Source organism: Protopterus annectens, chromosome 5.part1 (assembly GCF_019279795.1).
Source record: "Protopterus annectens isolate FY-2018-M chromosome 5.part1, PAN1.0, whole genome shotgun sequence".
In the NCBI taxonomy this organism is placed as follows: Eukaryota; Metazoa; Chordata; order Ceratodontiformes; family Protopteridae; genus Protopterus; species Protopterus annectens.
The window spans coordinates 568857823-568885182 of record NC_056736.1 but is presented as its reverse complement, the minus strand read 5'-3'; the positions used below and the strand labels follow the sequence as shown (position 1 = coordinate 568885182).

Below are 27360 nucleotides of genomic sequence, written 5' to 3'. Positions count from 1 at the left end.
ACAGTACATTATTAGTAAATAATTAACTAAGCCTTCAGCCACAGAATATACCAGAAGAATTTTATGTAAATGTTACAGTAAGCATAACATATGTCAGCTAGAGACAAGAGAGAAACCCCTTATATAACTGCAAATAAGATAATAGTTACCAGAAGTAAAATTAAAAGAAAAAAAAAAAACTTTCTGTTGAAGCAGACTGTGTACTTGATGGTTTCATATACAGTCAGCGATAACCCATATAACCTCTTTCAACTGTGTTAATAAAATATTAGCATGTGGACACATCCATGATCTGACAAAGGGCTGTAGTGGTACGAGTTCAAATAGCAGGGATTATTTAAGACCCATACAATTTTAGACCCATTAGCCTGACCAGTATTTTATGTAAAATAATGGAGCATCATAATGATCCTATAAATTATACGAGTAAGCCTACTGATAGATATGGAGTAGTATGAGTTTGTTAAAGGTAATCTTGTCTTTTGAATCTCATGGTGTTCTTTTAAAAGGTAACAGCAGCACATGATAAAGGACGGAAATTGCATACTGCTTATCTTGATCTTGATAAAGCATTCCTCAGTGTTCCATGAAAGGAAATAAATGCAAATGAAAAGCATTAAATTTGTGGGAACGCCTTCAAATGCTCTTCACCAGGAGAGTCTAGGATATAAACACATTGTCCTTTATAGACCACCTTAGAACCATGTCTCTGTAGTCTGTCCCCTGCAGGTTACTGAGAGGTGACCTATGCCTGGCATACAAGGCGTACTAGGATCCAGTTCTGATGGATTATTTGCATATCCACAAAATGAACAGTATCAGAACCACTAGATTCAAAGATTTAAATTTTTCTTGAGACATAAATGAGCCATGTTGGTGAGACAGATGTGTCTCAGAAGATCCCCATGCTCTGAAGCAGAGTCCATCTCTAACCATATTTAAGCGTGATCTTGACCATTGCACAGGCAATCGGAAATTCACCCTGGATCTGGCCCCCATGTCTCTGATAGGCAGAGGCAAACAATGCCCAAACAAACATACTTCCCCCATAACCTCTAGAAATTTCCTAACATATCCACTCCCGATTAACTCCCATGATATATACGGATACAGTTGGGTTGGATTGCACTGCTAAGCTTATAAAGGCTCTGGTGGTTGTTAGCCTAGTATATACATATGAGCTATGAATCTATGCCAGTTCCTTGGGTATAACACTGCTTAAGCAAAAGATCACAATGTGTAAGGCAGTGGTATCAGAATGAGAGTCATTAGTGGTGTCCCATAGGTCTCTTTAGTAGGGGTCATATATTTTTAGACTTTTCTTCTCAGATATAAAAATGGGAAATGGACTTTAAATAAAATATGCTAATGACTGCAAGCTAAGTAACATAAATTACTTCAGTTAAAGATGCCAGATGGATTCAAGATGGGCTATAAAAAATGCATACTTGGTGCAGTAGTAATAACCTCACGTTTAATGTCATTAAATGTAGCACCATGAGACTTGTCAAAAAGGACATAATGGTCCAGTTATAAATTAAAAAAAAATACACTCATTAAAGGTCTAGGGATGCTGGCAAGATAACAATTTCTAAGTCCATATCTGACAGAGTTGGAAAGGCATATTCTGTAGCTCATCTGGTTCTAAAATGGGCGTCTCTAATCACTTCATGGAAGCCATTGTACCACTTTATACTTGGAGAATCTGATTTTTGAATACATTAATATGCTTTGCAGCTTTGGAACAAGCTATCTCAGGGAACTTGAAAAGGTACAGTAAAGCCATACTAGAAGATCGTAGGACTTTAAAACCTAAACTGTCTGGGCTGAGACTGACGTTAGTCTAGTGGGATCAGTGCTCTATCCCGTTAACAAATTGTATAAATAAATAAAATACATTGTTCAGCAAGCTTCATTAATTATCATTATGTTCCTTTTTTACAAGATTCATATATGTGTCCTCTGTTAGGCAATCTGTGATTCAGTTTCATTTGAAAGTCAGTGCCTGGAATGTAATTCTAGGAGGAGGTAACACTGGAACAGAAACTTAATACTAAAAAATAAATATCAATAATAGAAAAAAAAGGAACAGATACATTTTCAAACACCATCCATGATTATGGAATCAAATTCTATTTTCTCTGTAATTTTTTTTGTCAATGTTATGACTTTAATGGAGCTTTTGTCTCTGGGCTTCTGCTGAAAATAGGCCAGAGTGCCCATTTGGACAGTCCCACAAAACCTAAGGCAATAAATAAATGAAATAAATATTACAATTTTCTTTATTACAGTGTGTTGGATTGTTCAGGCTGGTGGTATACTTCAGTGTTTTTCCTTTTCATCCACTGTAGTGTAGCTGTGAGTTGTACATATGTTGAGGGGGGAATGAGTGGCAAAGCCCTCCACATGGTGGGTGTATGGGGGCTTCATTTCTGCTTTTCATGCTTTTGAGTAATTCTGGATTTAGGTGTGTGTGTGTGTGTGTGTGTGTGTGTGTGTGTGTGTGTGTGTGTGTGTGTGTGTGTGTGTGTGTGTGTGTGTGTGTGTGTGTGAGTGTGTGTGTGTGTGTGTGGATAAGTTGTGTTTACTTTTTTAGATAGTCTGTCTTTATATCAAATGACAAAGGTGTTTGTGCTTTCATGTGCATATGTTCTGCAGCAGAGTTTCCTGAAGTCCAGTATGTTGTTAAGTTTCTCAGCTGTACCCATGAACTTACGTTGGCTGTTTCTGATACCTCATATTCTGCACATTCTGCATAGCATAACAATCAAATAATCATTTATGTGTGGGACCAGAACATTTTTGAAAGACATGACTTTGTTTCAGTATTTGTGAGAGATCTGTCACTCCTATATTCACATAAAATTGTTTTAAACACTCTAAATTCTGGTCTTAAATACTTCCCATCCCCAAGGTAGTAATGTCACCATCATATGGCATGGTCTGCTGAATACATGATATCCATAGTAATATTTTCAGTTACTGTACATTAGTTCTTGAGCACTGAAATAATTTAATTCTTAGATTAGATTAGCAGTTATAATAGATAGTCTTGGTATTTTCATTCCCAAAATGAAGCCTGTTACTATTTTAAAGTAGGATTTTTTTAAAAGTTGACAACTGTGGTGATATAGATGAATAAAGCCCTGACTACAGTCCAGGTAGTCTGAGTTTGATTAGCAGCTCATTTTTTAATGGAGCTGGCAGGGATGATGGGAGTGCCTATCCTAGCAGGGACTGTATTAGAGCCAGCTGTATGTGAATACAAGCCATCAAAGGAAGGAAGTGGTGCATGCAGCCTAGGGACAGGTGGGTGATAATTAAGATACCATATGGAGGTAGCTTTCATTGAGCTAGTTTATTGGAATGTGTACTTGTGTAGGGGAAGGAGTAATGGCCCTGCAGTAATGTGGGTTGCAAACTCCCCATTCCATCAAGGGAAGGGTTAAGACATACAATTAAAAATTCCTCATAGCTAGGATACTGATGAAGGCAGAAGCATCCTTCATGGCTGCCTAAATGACAGCCTCTGCAGGCAGCTCTTGCCCCCATGGATCTGGGAAAGATATCTCTCACGAAAGAACAAATGGGCTCAATTCCATTTGCTGAATTTTTGATGGATGACAGGGGCAAAAAGGGCCTAGAAATAAAAATAATCATATTCTAAAATTGATAAAGGCCTACTTCTGCTTCAGTCTGCTTGGTACTTTATTTCTTTTTCACTTAACTCCAAGCACTCAAACCCTTTAAGTGCTGATTTTAATAAATCATTTTCTTTTGCAAACCAAATTTCATAAAACACAAATGTGTGCCATGTACATGACTTTTTAGATGTTAAAGTGATGCATTCACCTATAATTATAACAAAAAAAACTTGCCATGATGTGTGCAGTCTTTATTTGTTGTTACTTTTTATTGTTTGTTTGCAAATAACTGTATTTGATATGCTAAACTATTTCTCACTACTTAGAGGTTAAAAAATATTATGTATTTTTAATATTTTAGGTCTGACATACAAGAGGTTAAGCAGGTTGGAAGATGCTTTGGATTGTTTTCTAAAATTACATGCCATCCTAAGGAACAGTTCACAAGTGGTCTACCAGATAGCAAACTTGTATCCATAATACTGGAAAATGTAAAACAACTACAAGGAGATCACATATGTTGTTGTTTGTTGTTGCTTGTATGGGTTTGCAGCCATTGGGTGGTGTTTGTTTGGGTTGGATTTGTATACCTGTTGTCTTTTGATGTATTTTTCCTTTTCAGTAACTGCACTTATGAGTATGTTGTTGAAGGGCAGTTCTTAGAAAAGGGGCAGATCTACCCTTTGCAGTTTTTCTTGCCATCTTAATGAGTTTTAACTTACCCTTGGTGGTAATTTGCTTCTTTCTCTTACTTTTTGTCATTGGAGTCAGTCATTATTTTTTTTCTTTTTTTATTTAATTATTTACTGAATTCTTAATTTGTGGCATTTTTTTCATCAGTTGTGTAATGAAGCTGCTCTTCTACAAGTGAAAATAAGATCAAGATGGCTCCTCAGGATGAGTATCTTAAACATGTTTTACTGGATGCAAATTTGTTTTGTTAAAAAATGTAATCATAGAAAATTGTAACTTTCAGAACACAGGTCCAAAAAGAAGACATCATTATCTTCAACAAAGAAAAAGAAGCAGTGGGAAATTACAAGATGGTTGCACACTGATCACTAACTTAATTTCAACTCTCCCAGTATGGAAATAAAGAAACTGAGACATAAAAGCCAGTGATATTGTCAGCTTAAGTAACATTCATTTACTGGCTAGCAAACATGAAACTTTGAGACCCTGAAAGAAAATCAGCCAAAAAGATGAAGAAAAACATTGGCTGGGAAGAATTATCCAGCTGTTCAGCAAAAAGCAGTTCAAGCTCCAGCTTTGGTGCAAGAGATGGCTACCAGTGATTTAGAGGAAAAAACAAGTAAACTGTATTCAGAGGTGATTAAAATAAATGAAACACTGAATGAGTATATCAACTCAAACAACTAAAAGCTGGTAAAAATAGGAAAAAAACTTAGCTATTCAGTTGAACTGATAAACAGAAAAATCAGAAACTGAAATGAAAAAGGCTAGCTAAGTATGAGCTTTCCTAAGAAGAGCTGTTTCAAAAAATGGTAGAGAGAAAACCTGACATTTTCTGCTTTACCACTGAAACTGGAAGAAACAAACCATTACTTTTATGAAAGCACAAATACGCAACTGGACTGGTATTCTACAGCAGGATTTGTTAATTGAAAGGACACATGGAGTGTATGCTCCAAACCTAGCCATGAGAAAGCAGTCAATATCTGTATTAGTAAAGATGCAAGCATAACAGCTGAAAGATTTGATCCTCAGAAAACCTTGGCAGAAAGGAAGAGAATTAAAAATTATAAACAGTAGAGTGTTTGTAGAAAATGAGTATTCACTGTACACCAGGCAGAAAAGAAGCTAATTTATCTCAGCAATCATTGAATGTCAAGGGGCAGGTGTGAGATGTAACCTGATATATCCAGCTGTCTTCAGATTATTGTTTCATGGAGGATTAAAGACACTTTTGGATGCAGAGCAGGCCATGGAGAAAATAAAAAAAGTTTATTCAACAAAATGTGAGCTAGAAAACAGAAAGGGACTCTGCTTTTCATTCTTCTGACAATAAAACTCATAGTGAGACTTTGCCAGTGAAACCTTTTCCAGTGTTCCAAAGGAAAATGCTTGAAAGAAAGAAAAGAGCAGAGAAGTTGACTAAAAGCCTCAGTAGTAGTTGGTGTTGGGAGCTGAAGATGAACACGAAGAAGACTAGCAACACAAATTAGTGAATAAATTGACTGTAAAGCATCAATCATATTTGAGAAAAATGTGGCTGAAAAGGACTGAACTTTTGTTGACTATATTAAACTTATGGGTGGACTGTAAAACATATACCACACTTTATCAGTGCTTAAAAGGACACTAAAAGGGGAAAAGGGGAACTGTAAATAAAACAATTTTTGTTCCTATTAGTATTTGTATAAAACAGTTCTTGATGTAAACTGCATGTTATATTTAATAAAGCAGTTTTGTGTTGTGTGTAGTTAGGGGTATTCTCAATGTGGGGGAAACTTTTCATTGACAGTTGTGTGTGTCAAAGATATTAAAGCAAGTACCTTCTTTTAGTTGTAAGAAATATAGGCTTTACAGTATAACAAGAGAAGAACGGCAAGACAAAAGTAAGTGTAATAGTATGTTGTGATCTTGGGATGCTGGTGTGGGGGTCGGGTGTAAAACTACCCTGATTATATTATATATAGAATTAAGATATTTTTTCTTATTTTGCAGTGGTGAATGTTTAGATTAATGTTCTTGGCTTAAGCTATAAACAAGGTGGTGCAAGTGTGGTGTGGAAGAACTACCATGCCAGGGCTAGCCACCTGACGGTGTACACCTTGGCTCTAGATGATTGTCACTGTTGAAGTGACACTCCAACCCCATGTGCAAAAATGGGAAAAAGGGGTTGTTGATGGATGTTTACACTATCCATATTATCTTGTAACATAAATGGCCTTAAAGTTGTAGACAAAAAGGAAAGAGTATTTAATTCTGTTAAGAAATGCAGAGTGCAAATAGCAGTGCTGTAAAAGACCCATCTGGAAAGAAATTAACATGTGAATTTGGCAAAGATTTCAGGATGGATACTCAGCAAAATATCAGAGACTAAGGAAGAAGGGGAGTGATTCTGCTAATTGTTAGAGGGATGCCAATAGTGATAGAAGAGGAAAAAAGACAATTATAGTAGATTTGTGGTAGTAAGAGGCTATTGGCAGTTGAGGAGGATTACGCTGGCATGTGTTGATATTTCACCAAAAACTGTTCTTACTGAGCTTAAGAAAAATTTGGGAGAAATAATTAACTTTCAGCAGGAAACACTTCTTATAGTTGGGGACTGGAACTTGATTTTCAGTTGTGAGGATGTATCAGGAGAACCTAGAAAGGAAATTATAAAAAAGGGATTGGCTTCTGAAAGAAATTTATGATAATATTCAGTATGGAAGGTGTGAATTCAGTAGTAAAACCTTGGAGAGAATTTACATATTATTGGCCAAGGTACAGTGACTGGGCTAGACTAGATAGAAATTATATTTCACAGGAACATGTGCACTTAAATGAAAGTTTTGATACACATCCAATAACTATTTCAGATCATGCACTGGTAAAAACTAAAATTAAAAATTCATGGTAATGAAGTCAAAATGAGACACTGGCACTTTCCCACCTAGAAGTTAAGAACTGGGTATGGAAATTATTCAAGCATTATTGGGGAAGATACAAATCCCCTCAAAAGTTACAGCTGGTGAGTGGGATAAAACGAAAATGGAGTTTAAAAATTGGATTGAAATAAGAGAAAGTGATATGATTAAGATGATATAGGAATTACTTAAAGGGGCTGGCAAAGGTTAAATACTGCAGAAAAAGGGGAATATCACAGAATAAGAAGAGGTACAAATGCAGAGTGCTAAAGAGAAAATAAGGGATTAAATGGATAATATGCATGAATTTAGAAAGATTGCTGTTAAACTATTTTTGAATAATAATTCCAGAGCCCAAAAACTTTTAGCACAATGAATTAGGCAACAGAAAATAGAAAGTTTTTTCACCAGACATAGGGAGCCTGAACAAGAAAAATAACCAGAGATCCTGTAGAGGTATTAAAGACATTTCGGAAATTTTATGAAAATTTGTATAAGATAGTGAAATGTGGAAATTAAGTAACTGCAGAAATGGAAATATTTATGGAAGACTTAATTATGCTAAGGTTAGAGGTAGATGGGGCTCAAGAAATAGTTAAGATAGGAAAAGTTGACATAAAAATGATGTGTAATCAGTCTTCAGGAAAGTCTCCAGGAACAGATTATATTTTTGTGGAAGTTAGCAGGGAAAAAAGTGATAAGGTACTGGAAGATTTTGTTTAACAGTATTTTAAAAGGAAGGGAAGCACAAACATCTTGGAGGAAAGCTGTGGTGATTGTGTTATCTAAGGAACCAGCTTCATATAGACTCATTTCAGTTTTAAACCATGATTACAAAGAGTTTATGTCTATACTGGCTAAAAGAATGCAAAGGTGTTGCCAAAACTGATATGGATCAGTGTGCTTTTGCAGAAGGGAGACTAACATTTAACAACATTAATAGAACGGTGATGATCCAGAGGGAAGAAGAATATAAGAAAATACCGCTGATATTGGTAGGTCTTTATACAGAGAAAGCATTGAACAGAGTAAGCTGGGAGTTTACATGTAGGGCAATGGAAGCATTTGTATTCCCTGATAAAGTAATAAGGTCAACCAGATAGATATACGTAGGATCAGAGGCAGGAATTAAAGTAGGGAAGATTCCTCTCTGATAAGTTGTGTTTGAACAGAGAAACCAGGCAGTGGTGTCCTCTTTCCCCTTTATTTGCTTTATATTTAGAGCCATTAGCAAAGAAAATAAGGGACTCGGAAAGGCAAGGATATAATTGGTATGGTAATCAAGAAAAGATGGCTTTATTTGCAGATGGTATTATTTTGGACATGATAAATTCAGAAAAGGACATTTCAGTGCTGTGGAACATTTTAAGACAAGCTGAAATCTTTTGGGATATGAAATTAATAAAACTAAAACAAAGACTAAAACCATGAATTATGTACCCAGATACAAATTGGTTCAGCAGTGCTCATATTTATGAGGACATGATAAGATGAAGTATTTAGGAATATGGATTAAAACTGATTCTGTTGTGGCAGCCAAGGATATGTGGGATGAGACTAGACAAAAGATAATACAAAAAAACTGAGAAACTGGAACCTCATATGTATGGGTATGGATAGTAAGATTAACAGTGAAAATATTTTAGTCCCTTTGGTTTCTTATACAGATCAGGCATATTTTGTCAACCAGTGGAAAAGTTCTGGACAATAATTATGTGGAAGGGAAAGATGGCAGTGGTCAAATGGGACAAGTTGATCCTTCCAACAGAACAAAGTAGTTTAAGGTTATCTGATTTGAAGGGATATTTTAGAGCTACACAGTTAAGGCACATATACATAACACAATCAGAAGGTTATAACTCAAAATTGAAAGGGATGATGAAACAGGTGGAGAAGTTCAAGAAATAGAGAGAGAGTGGGGTTTTGAATTCAGGTCCTTAAGGAGAATAATAGCGACAATATAGAATATTATATTTATCAAGCAGCAGCAAGTATTCTAAGAACCAAGCCAACATAAGAGTGGCGAAAGGAGATTTGCCAGTAGGGATGACTGCATGTTGGGGTACAGAAAACAGGCAAGAGGGGGTTGGAATTTACCTGAAAAACTGGCAGAGGAACCAACGTATCGGGAGCAAGTAACTAGAGATGGGAAGGTAATAGAGTGGGATGAGGCGAAGAAGACATTTAGACTGCAGGCTAGCTACTGCCTTCCCTACCAGGGATTGATATCAGAGTATAAGCAAAGAGAAAAGGATAGGGGACTCTTACAGCTCCCAAGTATGCAACAAAGACCAGAAGGTTTAGGATGTTTGATTGGAAGTGAGTTGCTTAGATATTTTTATACCCCATGCAGACTACAATTAATTTTTTCCTCAGGTAGATAGCACATTTTGGCGGTGTGATGGGGAAGAAAAAGGAAACTAGAGTATATGTTTTGGAAGTGTAAGGAGTTGGCAAATTTTAAAAATTCCATACTGAGTACTGTATCATAAATATTGGGTGAGTAAATGGCTGTAAGTAAGGAAATGATTCTTTTTAGCTGGGATACAGGATCTGAACTGCCTAGACTTAGTAAGACTAAAAAATGGAAATTAAAGTCTACCCAACTGTTTTTGAAGTATTGAATATTTCAAAAGAGATAAAAGAACTAGAAAGGGTATCTTTAGAAAAGGAAAAGAGCAAGTTACACAGAAGTAAATGGAAATTGTGGGAACAATGCATGCATACTAATTAATGTTCGAGAGGCAGAGATGTGAAGTTTAAGGGAAGGCACAAATTCAGCAATTTTCTGTAATGTTGGACTGATGATAGTAACACAGAAAATATATATCATGTATATTGTATTAAATGGAAAAAATGTTAAAATGTTTTTTTTTTGTGTTAATGCATGTTTGTCTATGTCTTTAGTAGTAATTTAATAAAGGTGTTTAAAACAATTAAAATAAAAAAATCTCCATTTAATTTAAGGAGCATAAGGACAAGAAACAACTTATCACTTAAGCTGTGTCCGTTTCCCCATGTCTTAGACCCCCTAGAAGATTATACCCCATAAGGTTCAGTGAAGCTTTCGTCATCAGTGGACTAGTGTTGGCAGGCAAAATGGGTGATATTAAGAAAAAGAGGCTTTCTGTTTCTTATGACACTTTATAAGCAAAGTTTGTATACTAAGCTTTTGTTCAGGAACTAACAAAAATGTCAGTCAGTCTTGTACAGAACCTACCATTCCAACAAGTTCTAGAATGTTCAAGAGTGCAGGAGAACACTCTTTGGTATAGCATGGCCATTCCTTTGCTTAGCTTTAGTGGATGAAAATAAAAAAAATGTGAGTCTTCTAAAACACAGAACTGGTGGTTCAGCAGACAAATACCATGCCCAGGCCAAATCTCCCTTTATCTTAGGATCCTTAAGACTTGAGAAATGACTACCACAGATGAAGTGCCCTTCTTTGAACACCTGTTCCATAATGTTGCCTTGGTTATGAGAATTCATGCTGCTGTTTTCAGCAAGCTTATGCTCAAGAAAGAAATGATGAAGCATTTAGATCTTCCAGAACCTCCTCTTAAAGGAATACTGCTAATTATGTCTGCCATGTCCCGCGTCTGCTTGCAGGTCTTCTTAAAAATAGCAGACTAAGGCTCACTGTGAGTATTTTGGCCCCATTGCAGTACCCTGTTGCTGGATAAACACTTCAAGGACACCAAAATGTTGACATTATTGCATACAAGAGGAAATTTGCACTTTGCCACCTCATCAACCTCTCCCTAGTAAACAATATTCAAAGTCTTGATTTTATGTAAAGATTAGTGTTGTGTCAGTCCTTGGTCTATGCATCACTAACCACATTGTGTTACCTACATGGTACGGGTGCAGTTTGATGAGAAACAACAGAAACTCAGTCATGATGATGTGATGACTGTGTAGAAATGCATGCACACACACTTAAACACTCATGTCTGTGGTTGTCACAGTGAACAGTATTTGGATGGGTGTTCATGAGATGTGCCTGATTATGTATCTCTGTTTCTTTTTGTTTTTGGAAGACCTAAAAACGCTACATACTATTCTTCTCATCTTTTTGTCATGCAAGGTAAGATGGATCTAGACATCCTCAAGGAAGGGAATCAAGAAGTCCACTCCTGTACCACTTATGTAAAATAAAGTAACTGGTGGCAACACAGTCTAAAAAAAAGTTAAAGAAATTGAAACAGCTGTTCCAACTGCTACCCCTCCCCTAAGTCTCAAGGTTTAAGATGGATGCAGCCTCGGTGATCTAGCAGCCAAAACATCACAAGACCTTAAACAAAACGCAGCCTCTACACTGGATTAAAGTTTTGCCCAACCACCCTGTAAAGATACAGGATGTTATGAGGCAGACTTTTAACAGTCATGCTCATTGTATGACTATGCATTACACTTTGGGCTGCTAAAGTACTGGTATTGGCTTATACTTTCCTGTTTATAATCCATCTTTCTTGTTATTTGGCTGTGCAAGATACACTAAAGTAAGAGACACCAGCTTCAACCAGAAGTCCAACCATTTGTTAACCAAAATATCCATAGAACAGCCGTTTATTTTGAGGAATAATGCTGTATGCCATTTTTTGGTTGCAGAAAGATTGGAGTCTTGCATCCAGTTTTTAATTTAAAATGTCTGAGTTGCTGTTTCTATGCTTTACAGCTCATCCTCCATGTAGGAGATTCTGGAGCTCTTACTAATTCAGTAGTTCATCTTGGACTATTGGCTGAAGTGTCTTCCCTCATTGTATGCCTTTTTTCTAAGTTTAGGGGATTTATATCTTGCTTTTTGTGGCTGATGATAACAGCCCAAACTAGAGAATGCAAGAAAAGCTTTGTCTTGATCAGATAAAAGATGTTTGTTTGTGTATTTCGGCTTTTCCCGATTAGGGGTCGCCACAGCGGAACTCTGGTCCGCTAATGATTGGTAGTTGATTTTTATGTGCCGAGTTACCAGCCCTGATGCACAGCCTTCAACGAAGGTACGCCCATTCATGCAGAAGACGCTCTAGCTGAGAATCGAACCGGACAGCATCTTACTGTGAGGTAACAACGCTACCGCACCACCACCACCGCGGGTTGATTGATCAGATAAAAGATGTTACAGATTTTTGTTCTCGAGGGGATTGCCTTTGTTTCCCAGTACCACTTACACATAATAAACTAGATTTCTTTTTACATCTGTTGCTAGACTTCGTCATTCCCAAGGATGTCTTGTTTGCAACCATCCAGGCCTTCATTCCCTTTCATTGCTGAAGAGCATTTCTCAAGCAGTCCCTACACCAGTAGACATTTTGCAAATTCTGAGCGTGATATCTGCTTTTGTTTTAACAATGCCTCTCACTTTCCTTCATATAAGACTGTCTTAGTTTTCCTTTTTGCTTAGTAGACTCTGGATGAGGAGAATATTTCTCAGAGGATCTTTATGAGGGTCTGTTTGGAGACATGGAATTACCATATCACCACCAGCTCCTTCTCTATTCCTAATAGCATGCTTTCCCTTTGGAGTGAGGAGTACATCAGAATGATATTACTGCTCAAGACCTTTGGACTTCATAAGTGAGGTGTCACATTCCATTTGGAAGGCTTTTCTGAGGAAGTTTTTTTATTCAAGTAAAAGCGCTTAACCATTCTTTGTTTGTTGGTATTACAATAAATTTTTGTTCACTTCTACTTGGTTTCATTGAAGGTGTTATGGACTGTTATGAGCGTTGAATAGAGATGAATTCTCAAGACACAGAGACAGAATTTTGCACACAGTGCATTTGCTGCTTTTTCTTTTCTAGTTGAACTTTTATGGTTGCTGCACTGTTTGCTTCAGTTGATAGTAGCAAACAAGAAATTATGACCTCCAGCCTTCACATCAAGATGATTAAGCTTTCAAATTGGGCAGTATGGAAAAATATATTTCTTTCAGACCATTATTTAGTAGGTGTTTTGAACAATCACACAACTATTGAACAATCTGATTGAAATTCCTACATCATCCTATGAGTGTCATTGAAGATTTGTTTATTTATGTAGTCATTTATTTTTTGTTTTGTTTTATTAACTGGGTTGTTGTTCTGGTCTTGGGACATTTTCAGCTGTTACCCAGGTACAGAGCACAAAGTGTAACTATTTTCAGCAATGGATTTACAGTACATCATATAGGATTATACATTTTATACAACATGAACATGCCTAAAATATAGTTCAGAAAATGCAGATGCCTGCTTCCTACTATCTTCGGTAAAAGCATGAGACATTATTTTTGGCTGTACCTCTTTCGTGGAAAGTGCTGATTTACAGTCTTGTCTAGATTTAGCCTACACTTGCTGTGATATTTGTGTGTTTTTTTTATTTTTTTTTTAAGTTTTCCACTTGAATTATGCATTTTAAAGGCTATTTGCTGTTACCATTGCATTTGACTGTTGTGATGAATCCATGTCCTCCCAGATCTACAGTTCTTAATTGCAGTTTAAGTTGTTTACTTCTTGCGCTGCTCTGATATCTGTGCTTATTTGCCGAGTCTCTTGCTTCCATTCCAGCAGCCGTTACTGTTTGTTCTTGCACTTCTGCTTGGTTTATTGGTTGTAACTAGGCTTGTTTCAGCTTTTTGGGCACCCTGATAATGTTATTGCATTTTGACTGCTCTCTTGTGGAAGGAGAGAGTAATAAAGTTTAGAGCTTGGATTCACTGTTGAAACCGTAAAGAGTGTTGTGATTGACTGAGAGCTAGGTTGCTTGTTTTTAAACTTTCTGTGCCTGTATAAAATTATTTCATTTGTTTGATGCTTATCACACAGCTGTGACTAGCAGTGCCCTGTCTAGAGACAGGCACCTAGAAATTAAATTTGCCTCATAAAACTACCCTTGAAAATTCCTCAGTACTTAGTTGCTCAGAGAGCATCTCGTTTGCACACTTGAGAAGCACCCACCCCTCGAGTTTGGCCTTAAGCAATCTTGATAGGAATCTATGCTCCTTTAGCCACTAAAATAGCCAGCCGTAAACTTATCCAACACTGTCACCTTGGAGAACACGTAATATGGATCTATAGCCATGAACATGCTCTTCCCTGCTATTTCTATAAATAGCCTGGTAGATATGGAGGTTCTGAGGCAGTGTAACAATTGCCTCATGTATGACAGGCACCTAATTCTCCAATAAACAGATATGTTTTTGGAGAGATGTTGTTATACAGTGTGACTGGAGGCTAGGCTCTTACATACGATCACCTATAATTTCATACAGGTTGTCAGTAACCAGGGTTGCCAGACATCTCTATTTGAGCGGGACTGACACGGGATCAGTAGCCCAATCCCGAGTCCCACACTGCCAGGTAAAATCCCGGCGAAACAGCCTCCGCTTTGTTTGTTTTTTTGATTGGCCTGTATGCCGGTGTATGAGCCAGTCAAAAAAATCTCAAAGTGGAGCCCAGAACTGCCTGATTTTTTTTTTTTTTTTTTGTCTTCACTTAGTGTGAAGGTCCTTTTTTGTTTTTTGGTCCTTACCTGTCCCTTTACAAATCTGGCAACCCTGTTAGTAAGACACAATACACCCACCTCAGTTGGTAATAACCAGACACACAGGCCTACATATGGTAAGGTTCTTAAATGTAATCTCCCAAAACCACATAGACCTCCTAGACACTACACTCAAAAAAAAAAGTGTTCTGCAACCTTTACACTCAACAAAAATGACACAAAACCATAAAACAAGGCACACACTGCCACATCCCATGCTGTCTCAACTTCTAAGCCATACCAAGGCATACCAACAAACAGCCCCACATTTTGGTCATAGGAGACTACATTGTGAGACACACAGATGTCCCACTCACCAGGCTAAGTAAGGAGAAAAAGTCACAATCAGCTTTCTCTCAGTGGCCAGGATCCACAAAACCATGCATACACCCAGGTCATTGGATCACAAGCACCAATATGACTCTTTCATAGTCCATGTACATGTAAATGACCAGAGACATACATCCCTGGAATCTACGAAGAGAGACATGGTAGAGCTCTCAGACTGTGTGCCTCAGGCCAGTATCAGCTTAGGACTGAGCAGCCTTCCACTTTCTGCAAGGGTGATGCCACAATATGAACAGAAGGCTGACTTAAGTAATTGTCTTAGTTTTTGCTATCACTCCAAGGGGATACATTATTTGGCAACATGGGAGAATATGGTCAACAGAACATGCTGCTTTGCCAGGGATGGTCTGCACATGTCCCCTTTAGGATTTTGAATATTGGCTAAAAACATTGTCCTCATACATTGTGCTTTTTTAGGCAATGCCAAAATGACAAAACTTCCTTCATAACAAATCCAACCTAAAAAATCTAAAGGTGTTACTGCTCAATGCCAGGAACCTAAACAAACTCCACTCCCTCCAAGCTCTCCTCATCTTGGAGTATGCAGATGTTTGTGCAGTTACCAAGACATAGATTAAAGCCACGAAGAACAGCCCAGCAGCACAGGTTTACAGTGCCTTCCACACATTTAGATCAGGTACTGCACAGGCAGAGACTAAGGGTGGAGGTGTCTGGATTTACATAAAAAATAATCAAACCTCAAGGCTGGTCAAACAGGATGACACTGTTAAGCTTTTCCACATTCAAATCACCATAGCAAACTCCCGACTATTAAATGATAACCTGGCAAAAGTTTGAGCTTCACCAAGCCCTGAGCAGACTGCTGCCTATGTGAAATTGTTTGTTTGTTTATTTATTTATTTATGTATTTATCTTTTGTAGACCAGATTAGATCTACTGGGCTAGTAACCTTTTTCCAGAGTAGACCTAAAAAATGTGGAATTGTTCACAGCGATATGTACAGTCATATCAACAGATGCATAGAGACAGTTGTGCCCACAAAGAATAAACACAAACCAAACACAAAAAACAAACCATCCTTGTGAATCACAATATAAGTAGGTTGTACAACAAAAGGAAGAATGTCATGGCAAAAATAAGGAAATGCAAAGCCCAGAAGGTTAAAAGAAAATCTGTCCTCAATCTAGCAAGCAACTTAGAGGACAAATCAAGTCAACCAAACCAAAACTGAGGTAAAAATAGCCTCCCAGCCAAAAACAACTCTAAGGCTTACTTTACCTGTCCACAACCTCAAAGGCAGTACACAACAATGTACAGAACTAATTGTAAATAAAGCCACCTACACTGAACCCAAAGGTATACCAAGTCTATTGGCCAACAAATTCATATCCAGTTTTACCCCTCAGTCTCCCCCAGACAACCCTCTGCAAATACCATCAAACATAATCCCCTGAACTATCACTAGAAACCAAGTTTTCAATGCTGTCTCCAAGGCCAAGAAAACAAATGAGTGGGCCCCAATAATATCCCAGGATGCCTCTTATGTTGTATGAGGTATGACCTGTCAGGACTACTAGAATCACTATTTAACCATAGCCTCAAGATAGGCTTCATGCCACACAAATGGAGATCTGCAATGGTTGTCTGCAAAAGGGTGAGCCATGTGTGGACTCTTGAAGCTGCAGACCTGACAAGTCTCATATGTAAAGCCATGAAAAGAATCAACATGGAAATGGTTAGCAGTGACATAGGACATAAGAAATCTACTTAGGAAATCTTCAGACAGTGGATCAAACCCAATTTGGTTTTGTCAAGGGCAGATCATGTCTGCTTAACCTGCTGGACTTCTTTGAGAAGGTCACCAAGGCAATGGGCAATGGCAAAATGATGCATACTGCCTACATTGCCCTGGCCAAGGTATTTGGTGGTTTGTAGAACTGACGTAGCAGAAGGGGAGGGATGGATGTGCCTATCGAGGGGTGAGGGCAGCTATATGGGTGTTTTCTGCGATGATCCCCAGTGGTGGGTGTAGGTGTCATTAAGAGGAAGTGTGGTCCAACAGGACGCAGGTGATGGACTTGGCTTAGATGCTGTGGAGGCTGAGCGATACACCTCAGTGTCCCCATCACACACCGACCTGTCATACATAACCACATCACCAAGGGACAGGAGAGTGATTAGGTAATACAAGAAAATAATCCCAGAAAATAGTGAAGACAGATGAGCTCCAATGGCACACTTAGGATCCATGACTGGCCCCAGCATACTGGAGTAAGTCCAGGGTTGGTAACAAGATTGACTGGTAAACCTGACTTGGACATGTGGCACCAGGCCGGTAACATGACAGAAAGGAATGAAAAAAAAAAACAACCAGAGTGGAACCAGATCCTATCCTCTGTGCAGAGAGGGTATGAGAGTGTGGCACTGAGAGATGTCTTCACAATGCTTTCTGATAGCAATGCCTGTTTTGTGATGGATCAGCTCAACTGCATTGCAGACAAGCTCAGCAGATCTATTCTGATAACTCACAAGTTTTTCTTACTCCAACAGTAGCACATCAGTTTTTTAGCTGCTGGGGGCAGCCTTGCTGCAAACTCTGTTTCCATGATTAACACCAAATGCAGCAGCTTCCTTGACCTTAACCTTCCACAGTTCAGTGACTGGGGGGTTTCCAGGCTTTTGTAAGCCTTTCCTCCCATTCTCATCATTCTAAATTTCCACCTGACAGCCTTGCTGTGCAAGGCTTCCATCATCTTCAAATCCCTTTTCTGGCTTAAACAAATATGGATGTTCTTCATACTGATCACTGCTGCAGTAACCTAAGTTATATGGGTTATAGCCTGCATAGGAAATAACAACTGACCAACTTCCAATGCTTTAGAGCACCACCATGTGTCTAAAATCATTGGTCTGCTTGAACTGAACTGAATAAAAGGTAGGACACCAAGCCCATCAGAGCTTTTCTGCCACTAAAGAGAGTGCTCCTTAGCGGGCTTTTGAGGGTCAGTGGTCGGCTTGTGCCGAGCAGATAAGTTCCCTTTGGTGAAAAAAAACTTTCATATATTGTTTTTATTGTTTTAACTTAATTTCCTGTATGGGAATGTATATTTTATTGAATGTCATGTGACTTTACTTTTAAACAGGAGCGTAATTTTGTTTCTAACAGTTTAAACACTAATTTAAACATTCTGAAACTGACTTTTATGTGGAGAAACCATATTTAAATTACTTTTCTGATGCTGGTAAAGCATATTGGAGTGTTTTTTTTTAACCAGGAAAAATTACTTTCAAAATTGTAATGGCTTGTGCTGCTTAGTTTCCCTATGAAAGAATCATCATTTTTTGGCATGACCATGAAACAAACTACCAGTCACATGGTTAGTCCCTCTTCCAGACACACACAAAAAATAAGCTTTTGCCACCACAGCAGACTAGCAATCTGCATCAACCACAGATGTGTGACTCTGCTGTGGCCAAAGCTCATTCCTCAGACTACTCATCTTTTTCCCTAGATGCCTGTAGTGTTCTCCATACACCTGCTATGAACTGGGCATTAGCCACATTCTCTGTAGCTGTTGTGGTCCCCTCAGTAGGCAAGGAGAAAGCCACTACTTGTCAGTCTTTGGAAAAGGTGAAGGGAAGGTGACCTTGCTTAGCCAGACTGTCATGCACATCTCTGGGGAAGCTACTGCTGCCCTTAATTAACTTATTTTCCCCAACTTTCCTATCAAAAGAACAACAGAAAACTAAATATTTTCATTCTTCTGCACCAGTTCCACCAGATGGGAGTACTTTATTAGATTTGGCTAAGGTGTTGGACAGGTTGATGACCCATCTTGTATAGTGGCTTCTAGTGAAAAAAAGGTTTCCTCTTTTCCTGAAGAGATTTAAGAAACTGAATCTGTGGAGGAATGTGATGGGACAGATGCAGGATTTTCTCCTCAGATTCTTGATTCAGAGTCTGAAAAGAATGTGGTATCTGAATATCCTGGTGAGGGATTGTCTTTCTCTGAGATTATTTCCAGAATGTGTCAGTGTTTTCAGTGGGAGAACAATAAGGTTTCTCTGTCCCTCAGAAAATACAATGAGCTGTTGCAAGTGGAATTTCCAGAACCTCCTCCCATCCCCTCAGTGCTATCAGTCTTGGAGGTTGTCTTTGTCACAGCCTGTGGCAGCCAACATGATGTACCTAAGAATGCATCTCTTTCAAATTTGTATGCACTCATGCCAGAAATGAGCTAGCAACTATAGCGTTAGTTAATGCAGCCGTTGCCAATCATTTTGTTAATTCTAATCCTTCTCCTTCTGATAAAAATGGCAAAACCATTGATAGGTTTGGGGAAAAAAGTGTATGCATCTATAGCTTTAATTTTTAGAATTTTGAATTATCATGCTGTTATGTTAAAGTTTATTCTAATTGTGAAAGTATAAAGAATGTTTTATCTGCAGATCATTCCTGTGAGGAAAAATCTTTTTGTGTGATTTAGTTTAGTTCAGTTTTCTGGTCACTACTCAATGTTTAAAATGTGTTTATGACTCTGTACATCTGTGCGGTTGCCACTAGTACTGTGTTGAGGAGGTTTACCTGGCTGTACTCTCAGAACCTCCCAGAAGATGTAAAAACTGAGATTTTAAATTTTCCTTTAGGTATAGATTTAGTTTTTACCCTCTGCAGCAGAGATTAGCAAAAAATGTGATGAGCAGGTAAGCTGATACAGAGAATTTGTCAGATTTTCCAGCCCCCTCTCTGCAAATTTTCAAAGGGATTTTCTGCTACCTCGTCCAGTTTTGTCACAAAACAAAATAAACTGTCTCAGAAGAATGCTAGTAAGTAGATGTTTAAAAAAACAATGGCAAGGAGGTTCCAAAAAGAAAGCAGGACCCTCTCCCTATAGTAAAGAACTCTTACACAGGCTGGGATCCCAACAGAACATTCAAAGTCTTTTTTGACTCCATCACACAAAATTGTGTTCCTGGGGTGTCTAGCAGACATCTCAGTACAAACAGCTTTACTTCCACAGGAAAAAATAGATTTACATTTATATATGTTCAAATAAGGCAGAATGACTGTATAAGGGGCCTTGTCCCCCCGCTAGTCCGTTATCCATTCCAGAAAGACTGAATCTCCATTTCTGTCTTTGAAAGTTTCAGACAAATGGGTTTTGAAACTTATTCAGTAGGGTTATAGATAGCAGTGGGAAAAAAATACTCTCTCTCTATGAATTATTTCCCATCTTCCTCACCAAACTCTCTGTTCTGTTCTGTCCTACAGCACATGCTATATCATGGGGTAACAGAAACAGTTTCTCCTTCCCAAATGAAAAGATTTTTATTCAAGAATGTTTCTGGTGCCAAAGATAGAAAATGCCTGGAGACCAGTTCTGGATGTTTCCCTCCTAAACCAGTTTGTGATAGTGCCATTGTTCAAAATGCTTTCACTTCGCAACCTATTACCTCTTCTTCCTCATTTGAGTTTTTTTGGAAATGTTATTTATACATGTGTGTATACATGTATATACACACACACACACACACACACACATTATATATGTATGTATATACACATCCACATATGTGTTTATACAAATACATATTCAATGTACAAATTCAGTGCACCATTTGCAGGCACAGCCTAGGTGAATAGGATCATATAAGAAATGAAAAAACATGTTTACATAAGGACATGATAAAAACATACATATTTATAGATGCAAGAACATGCTACAACATTTACTTTGAGAAGCAGTTCAAGAACCTTAGATTTAGAATACGCTTATCCCATTGTATTCATCCAGATATCGGGCATTTTGTAAGGTTTTGTATGTCTGGGTCACATTATCAGTTCTCTGCCTTACCCTTTGGGCTGCCCACTGCTCCAGGAGTTTTCATAAAGTGTCAACTCCTGTTGTAGCCTAGTGCAGGCTACAGGATATCCTCATTTACCATATTTTTCCATATGCTTATGTTTGAAGACTGGTTCTCAAAATATGAAGAATTTTTCACTTGGAAAGATATCCTTCACAGGCTGGGATTCCAAGAGAACATTCAAAAATATTTTTTGACTCCATTACACAATATTGTGTTCCTGGGGTGTCTAGCAGACACTTTAGTACAAAGAGCTTTTCTTCCACAGGAAAAAAATAGATTTATATTGGGGTGTCTAGCAGACACTTTAGTACAAAGAGCTTTTCTTCCACAGGAAAAAAATAGATTTATATTTAGATGTGTTCCAGGAGTTTTCTACTATGACTTTAATTCTAGATCTTATGGCATCTATGATTCTCATGATACCTCTGGCAAGATGCCATATGAGAAAGGTACAGTGATATCTGAGGTCTGTTTGGCCCTAGTCCCAACACCCATTATCGTTTGAGATTTATTTTCTCATTTCCAGGATTTGTGAGAAAATAAATCACTTGGTGGGGACATCAAATATCCTTGAATCCAGTTCTCCCCCTCTCCTCTCCAGCTCCGAATCATTCACCACAGATGCCACAGACTGCTTGAGAAGCAGTGTCAAGGTATCTGGGACAACAGAGACAGGCATAAACACATAAACATAAAAGAGATGTTTCCTGTAATCAAGGATCTCAGCTCTGATCACATTTGGTCCCCAGAGTCTGTTCTAGTTGTTACAGACAGTACCACAGTGATGTGGTACATAAAGAAGTAAGAGGGATCCAGGTTTTAAAATGTATGCAAACTAGCCATGTTGGCATGGGATATAGCTTCACAGCACAGTCTCACTCTTTTGAGCTCCTACATTCTGTTATTGTAAAGTTGTATGGCAGACAAGCTGATCAGGACAATAGCAGACCCTCATGAATGGAAATTAGATCAGAGGGTCTTCCAAGTTTTGATTCATTGTGGGGAGTTCCTCAAGTAGACCATTTTGCCTCCTCTCTGAAAAATCGGCTTGCAGAATTCTACTCCAGAACTACATGCAAGAAGATGATATAATCCTTTTCTTGTCTTTTCCTTGGACACGAATGCTCCTGTGTGTTTTTCCAGTTTTCCAGTGATATCCAGTGTACTTTTGAAGATTTAGAAAAAAATCTCCAAGATCATTGTGGTGAATTCCTTCTGTTCCAGACAACAGTGGCTCTTGGAATTGGTCAGGGACAATTACTGCAAGCTTCCTCCCAGACTGGATCTACTCATACCACAACAGGAGTGTTTGATACATCTCGACACAAGTGACTTCCTGAATGACCGGGCCTTAACACCTTTTAGGCACCTGTTTACTGAGGTATTTTATAAGAGACCGCCAAAAAAAAAAAAAAAAAAAAAAAAAACTGTAGCTTCTCCTTTGGATCTTAATTTTGTGTTAGACAAGCTAAGGCTTACTCCTTTTGAACCACTTCATCTGGCTGACTTGAGGTTCTTAACATGAAAAACAGTTTTACTAGCTGCTCAGACTTCTGCAAGCAGAGTATATATGAGTTGCAAGGTCTTATGTTGGATCAGCCTTATCTCATTTTTCACAGAGACAGGGTTTCTTTGAGGACTAATCCTGCTTTTATGCCTAAATTGGTATCCAAGTTTACTTTAAACCAAACTATCCATTTCCCTGTGTTATTCTTTGAATCAAAAAATGAAGGAGAAAAGAAACTTCATATCATGGATGTTCACAGACAAATCCAGTACTATCTTGACAAAAATCTTTCAGAACTTTTGATCATTTATTTATTTTCTGTGAAGGTAAGTAGAAGGGACAACTTGTGTCAAAGCAAATTTCCAAATGGTTGTCTCAGGCTGTTTCCTTTTGTTATACCCCCACAACAAAGTTATTCCAGGCATGGTGAAGGCACACTCTACCAAGGCCTTGGCTTCATCTGTGGCCTGTTGGAATGGGTTGGACTCAAGAAGTATTCTGGAAACAACTTGGTCCTGTGTACATACTTCTACAAAGCACTAACAAGCTAAATTCCTTCTGCAGGTCTAGGTCAAACTTTGCTAGGATCATTGTACAGGGCCTCCTGGACCCTTCTCTTTCTACCTACCAGTTGTTCTAAGCATTTATGGTAATTTAGCCATATAGCTTGTGCTACTGTAGCAGTGATTATTATGAAGAACATAATACAGCTGTGTAAGTAAATTTATCATTAGCAGGAGAGGTTAGTATGATCACTGCTGCAGTAACCATTCTCTCCCTCTGCCCCCTTCTATTATTTGGTATGTTTTTTTTATGCCAGGGTGTGGACATTTGTTGTTTGTTCCTAGCAGTGCCCTCACAGGGCTCAGCCTCCTCTCTGTTATCATGAAAGCTCTGAAGGGCTTGGTGTCCAGACCCATCTTTTAGTCAGCTCAGCTTGAGCTGACTAATGGTTTAGGCACATGGAAGGTGCCTTGAAGGTTTTGGAAGCAGGATATTATGCAAGAAATTACTCCCAAATAGCGTAAGCTACTGCAGCTCTGATCATTCGAACATCTGCTGTTATGGCAAGTTTACTTACACAACTGTACTTTCTCTTCACTGTAGACTCCCCTCAAGAAGCTGCCATGGCTTCTGTATCTGCAGCCAGATCTCCTGTCCCACCCATCTAGTGAGCCTCATCTGGCATCCACTCTCTGAAGCTATTATATGGTTTCTCCAATACCAGTAATTGCCTCTGATCCTGCCCTCCCTGACAGATGTTTAAATTCTTTCAGCTTTTTGAAACAAGACCAAGTTAAATGGTATTCCTTTTGGGCCCCTAGCCAAGTTCTGGACACCTTTTTTGCCCCTACTTCATCAGTTTGGCAATTCAGGTCCTCTTTGTTTGATATGGGCTCAAGTTATTCAGTAGTCAGCATAAAGTTGACTGCCATCTGCAATGTTCATACAGAATTTTCATCTTCTGCCTTGCAGCTCAAAGATTATTTAAAGCTTTCCCAAAGTATTCCTTTCTTCTTCATTCTCCTGTCAAAGATTCCATGCCTCGATTTTTTATTGAAGACAACTCATCCCCCTTTTGAACCAGCCTCCTCTGCCAAATTGAAATTCTTCTCATGGAGGACCTTATTCCTAGTGGTAGTTGTAATGCCGCTACACTGGCCCAGTAATCAAGGAGTCTCAATCCTCACCACTAGCACCAGTGAGGGATGTGCACATTGGGAAGATGACAAGTACACACACAGTAAAGTACAATTTCCCTTAAGAGCACATAGAAATCACAGTCAGTCTGGACCTGGTTTCTCCCTCTTTCTCCAGATCCCCAATAAGACTCCCCACTGGCACAGCTATATGGTTAAGATCTCAGCCGAGTGGTCAAGCCATAACCTCCTGCACCCTCTCTGCCCAACCAGTGCTTCATGTCCCTGCCCAAGTAGCTGACACACATACACACATACACACACACACACACACACACACACACACACACACACACACACACACACACACATATACACACACACTTTGAGATTTGATTAATATACAAACACACAGACACTTCTGGGGAAGGCTGGCACAGGTTCACTAGCTATGCCCCCTTCTGCCCAGACTATACGGCAGTACCAGCTGCCACCAACCACTCTTCATCAGATACTTTAAGGCCCTTCCCAAAGGGTGACCAATTCTACTGTGTACTGTTACTATTATCCAAATGGTGTGTCCAAGACTAAGGCTATTTAGGAGTGGCCTATACAGTGTCACCAAATACATATGCAAGTACTCTAAGAGCTTAAATATCTCTAAACAAGCCAGCCACAATTAAAAGGTTTAAATATGTTTAATAATAAATAATAAAAGAACAAGACAGTACCCAATACCCAATAAATCAACAAAGTGACAGAGTTTAGAATCACAGGAAATACTTTATAACAATATTGCAGGACTGCAGGACAGTCTCACATAAATACAGAAAACATCTAAACTAATATTGCTGTATTCCTATCTCTATCTAAGAGATACTATGCCCTAAATGACTTACTTACCGAGCCAGGCAAATACAGTTGAGAAGTGCTGATGAGAGGATGTTTCTAGGTACAAAGACAAATACAAAACGCACAGACTCACCCTCTGAGATAGTTCTTAAGTTACTGTCAAACATTTCTGCCGGGTTATCTCAGATTGTCACCTCTGTGTCAAAAATACTTCTCTCTCAGAAGCTTGCCTGGAACTGGAAGTTGTAAAACAGTTACACACCTTTACCTTTGAAACCTGGAATTATTTGTTTCCAGACAATATAAAGAATTTCTAGCTGCAGACGTTTTATCTCCTAGCTGAGACAAACAGCATCATAAACAATTCACTTATTTTCTTGGAGTTTGCAAGTTAACGCTGTTCTTTTCCAGTTGTTTTGTACACTGTGGTTACATTCTTGAAGCCCAGCACATAACATACAGTTCTCTTACATATAGTTTTCTTACATTTGTAAGAGAAGTATACAAAGCATATTACTATTCACAAATGACATAGAATTATTTACAAAATTCTAGCTAGCTGGGCTGGCAACCTTCACAGTACTAACCTTAGCTAGAAGAATATCAATTGCTTGCACTATTCTTATTGCCTCCTTATCTAGCTTTCTACAAAGACAAGAGTTTTAGTAAGAGATGACCCATCCTCCAGAATCCAGCTTTAACCAGTCTGTCCACATTCCAGTCTTTTGTCCTAAAAAGTCCAATAAAGGGGAATTTTTACTTCACACTTTGATTGTATATAAACAGTTACAATTCTGTTTGCTCTGCACTAAATGTATAGGAAATATCCACAGTTGTTTGTTTCTTTTGTGCCTTTTAGATTGTCCATATGGCTCTTGGAGTGCATAACCTGTGGGTACCTATCAGTTTACAAGTCCTTACCACTGAAGTCTAAAAAAACTCAGCCAGATTGATAGCAGCATCTCCCACCTTCTTTAGAACTTCTTCAGTAGAAGACATTTGTGTGGCAGCAGTTTGGACTAGTTGCATTTGCATACCTTTTCTAGACATTATAAGTTAGTGTCTCCATATCTCGATCTTCCTTTGAAACTACCATCCTCAAGGACATCCTGTCATGATTCCACCTGAGAAAATAGGTAGAGAATTTGTCCCAATAGTTGAAGCAGACAGACAGGATGACATAGGTGCATCAGTTATGTACTTACCATAATGTTTGATAATCTTCATCCCAAGTCCAACTTTGCAAACAACCCTTCTTTTCCCTTCCAAATTGTCACGGTTTCTTAACTTGATAGACCTAGTGGCCCTGTCTTGAAACCTGTCCTATTCCCAGTGCTTCACTCCAGCAGTATTCCCTTGATAACCTTTCCATTGGGAATATGGATTATGGGAGTGAGTAAGGAGATTGACATTGAGTGCTTGGAGCATAGAACTGCTGGATCAGATATACTTGGCAGTTACTTTTCCAGTAGTCGAAGTGAACAGAGTAGGGATGACAAGAACACAGCATTATGGTAAGTAATTTCTCTATAACAAACATGAAAGGAGAAATACTGTTAATTTGATGTGTTGTATGGTTCAAATTTCACTTTGGTTATATCAAGATACTATTTCACGCCATTCAAAAGATTTATTAAATGTGACTAGTTATGTGCTTTTAATAAACCATTAATTTATCCTTAATCAAACTTCATTAAGATATGAAATATTAGAGGACCCTGGCCAAGCCATTGACTGGCTAATGCAGCTAATTAGCCTAGTTCCAACAGATTCACAAGTACTGGCAAAGTTAGGAGAGCTGTACGACAATGAAGGAGACAAGTCACAAGCATTTCAGTACTACTTTGAGGTACAGTATGTATAAATGCAGTAGAAGTAATCTTTTTGGAATACCATTATTTGAGTATGTGCTATTACAGAATATTGTAACAATGCAGGTAACAATTTTACATTATTTGTTGTAGAATTTTTTCACTAGAAATAGTCATTTGTGTAGCTTATCTTTATATAGGTTTTGTTTATTGGAATGAAGTAACTTACCAGTGGCAGTTTATTATTTGCTTCACTATGAACATTAACTATCAAAAAGCCCAGTTGCTAGAGATTGTAAATTGTAGTATACTTCAGCTGCTCAATTTAATAAGCAAGTCTGACTAAAAATAAGCATTGTTTGCTGGGGGAGCAAGCCCTGCTATATACCCAAACTTTATTATTCTCACTCTAAGGTTACTGCATTAGGAGAAAGAATGATCACTGACGTGCATTGTAATGGCTATCCCACTCTTTTACACCTCAGACCAAATAGAACTCAGTAAGTATATAAACATTACTCTGTAAAATAAGCAAACAGTAAAACTTAATTTAAATGCCCCCCTCCCCCCAGCACTTCATGTGAAGAGGGAAAAAATGACTTTAGCTTTTAC

General features: G+C 38.3%; 1 protein-coding gene across 1 annotated transcript in view; it reads left to right on the top strand.

Annotated features, from left to right (window-relative positions):
* IFT88 (intraflagellar transport 88) overlaps positions 1–27360 on the top strand; it is a 1839004-nt gene that overhangs the window by 1229222 nt on the left and 582422 nt on the right. Inside the window, exons 18-19 of the mRNA XM_044073191.1 lie at positions 4006–4114; positions 26636–26786. Coding sequence (XP_043929126.1) covers positions 4006–4114; positions 26636–26786 — 260 coding nt within the window. The remainder of the gene's footprint in view (positions 1–4005; positions 4115–26635; positions 26787–27360) is intronic.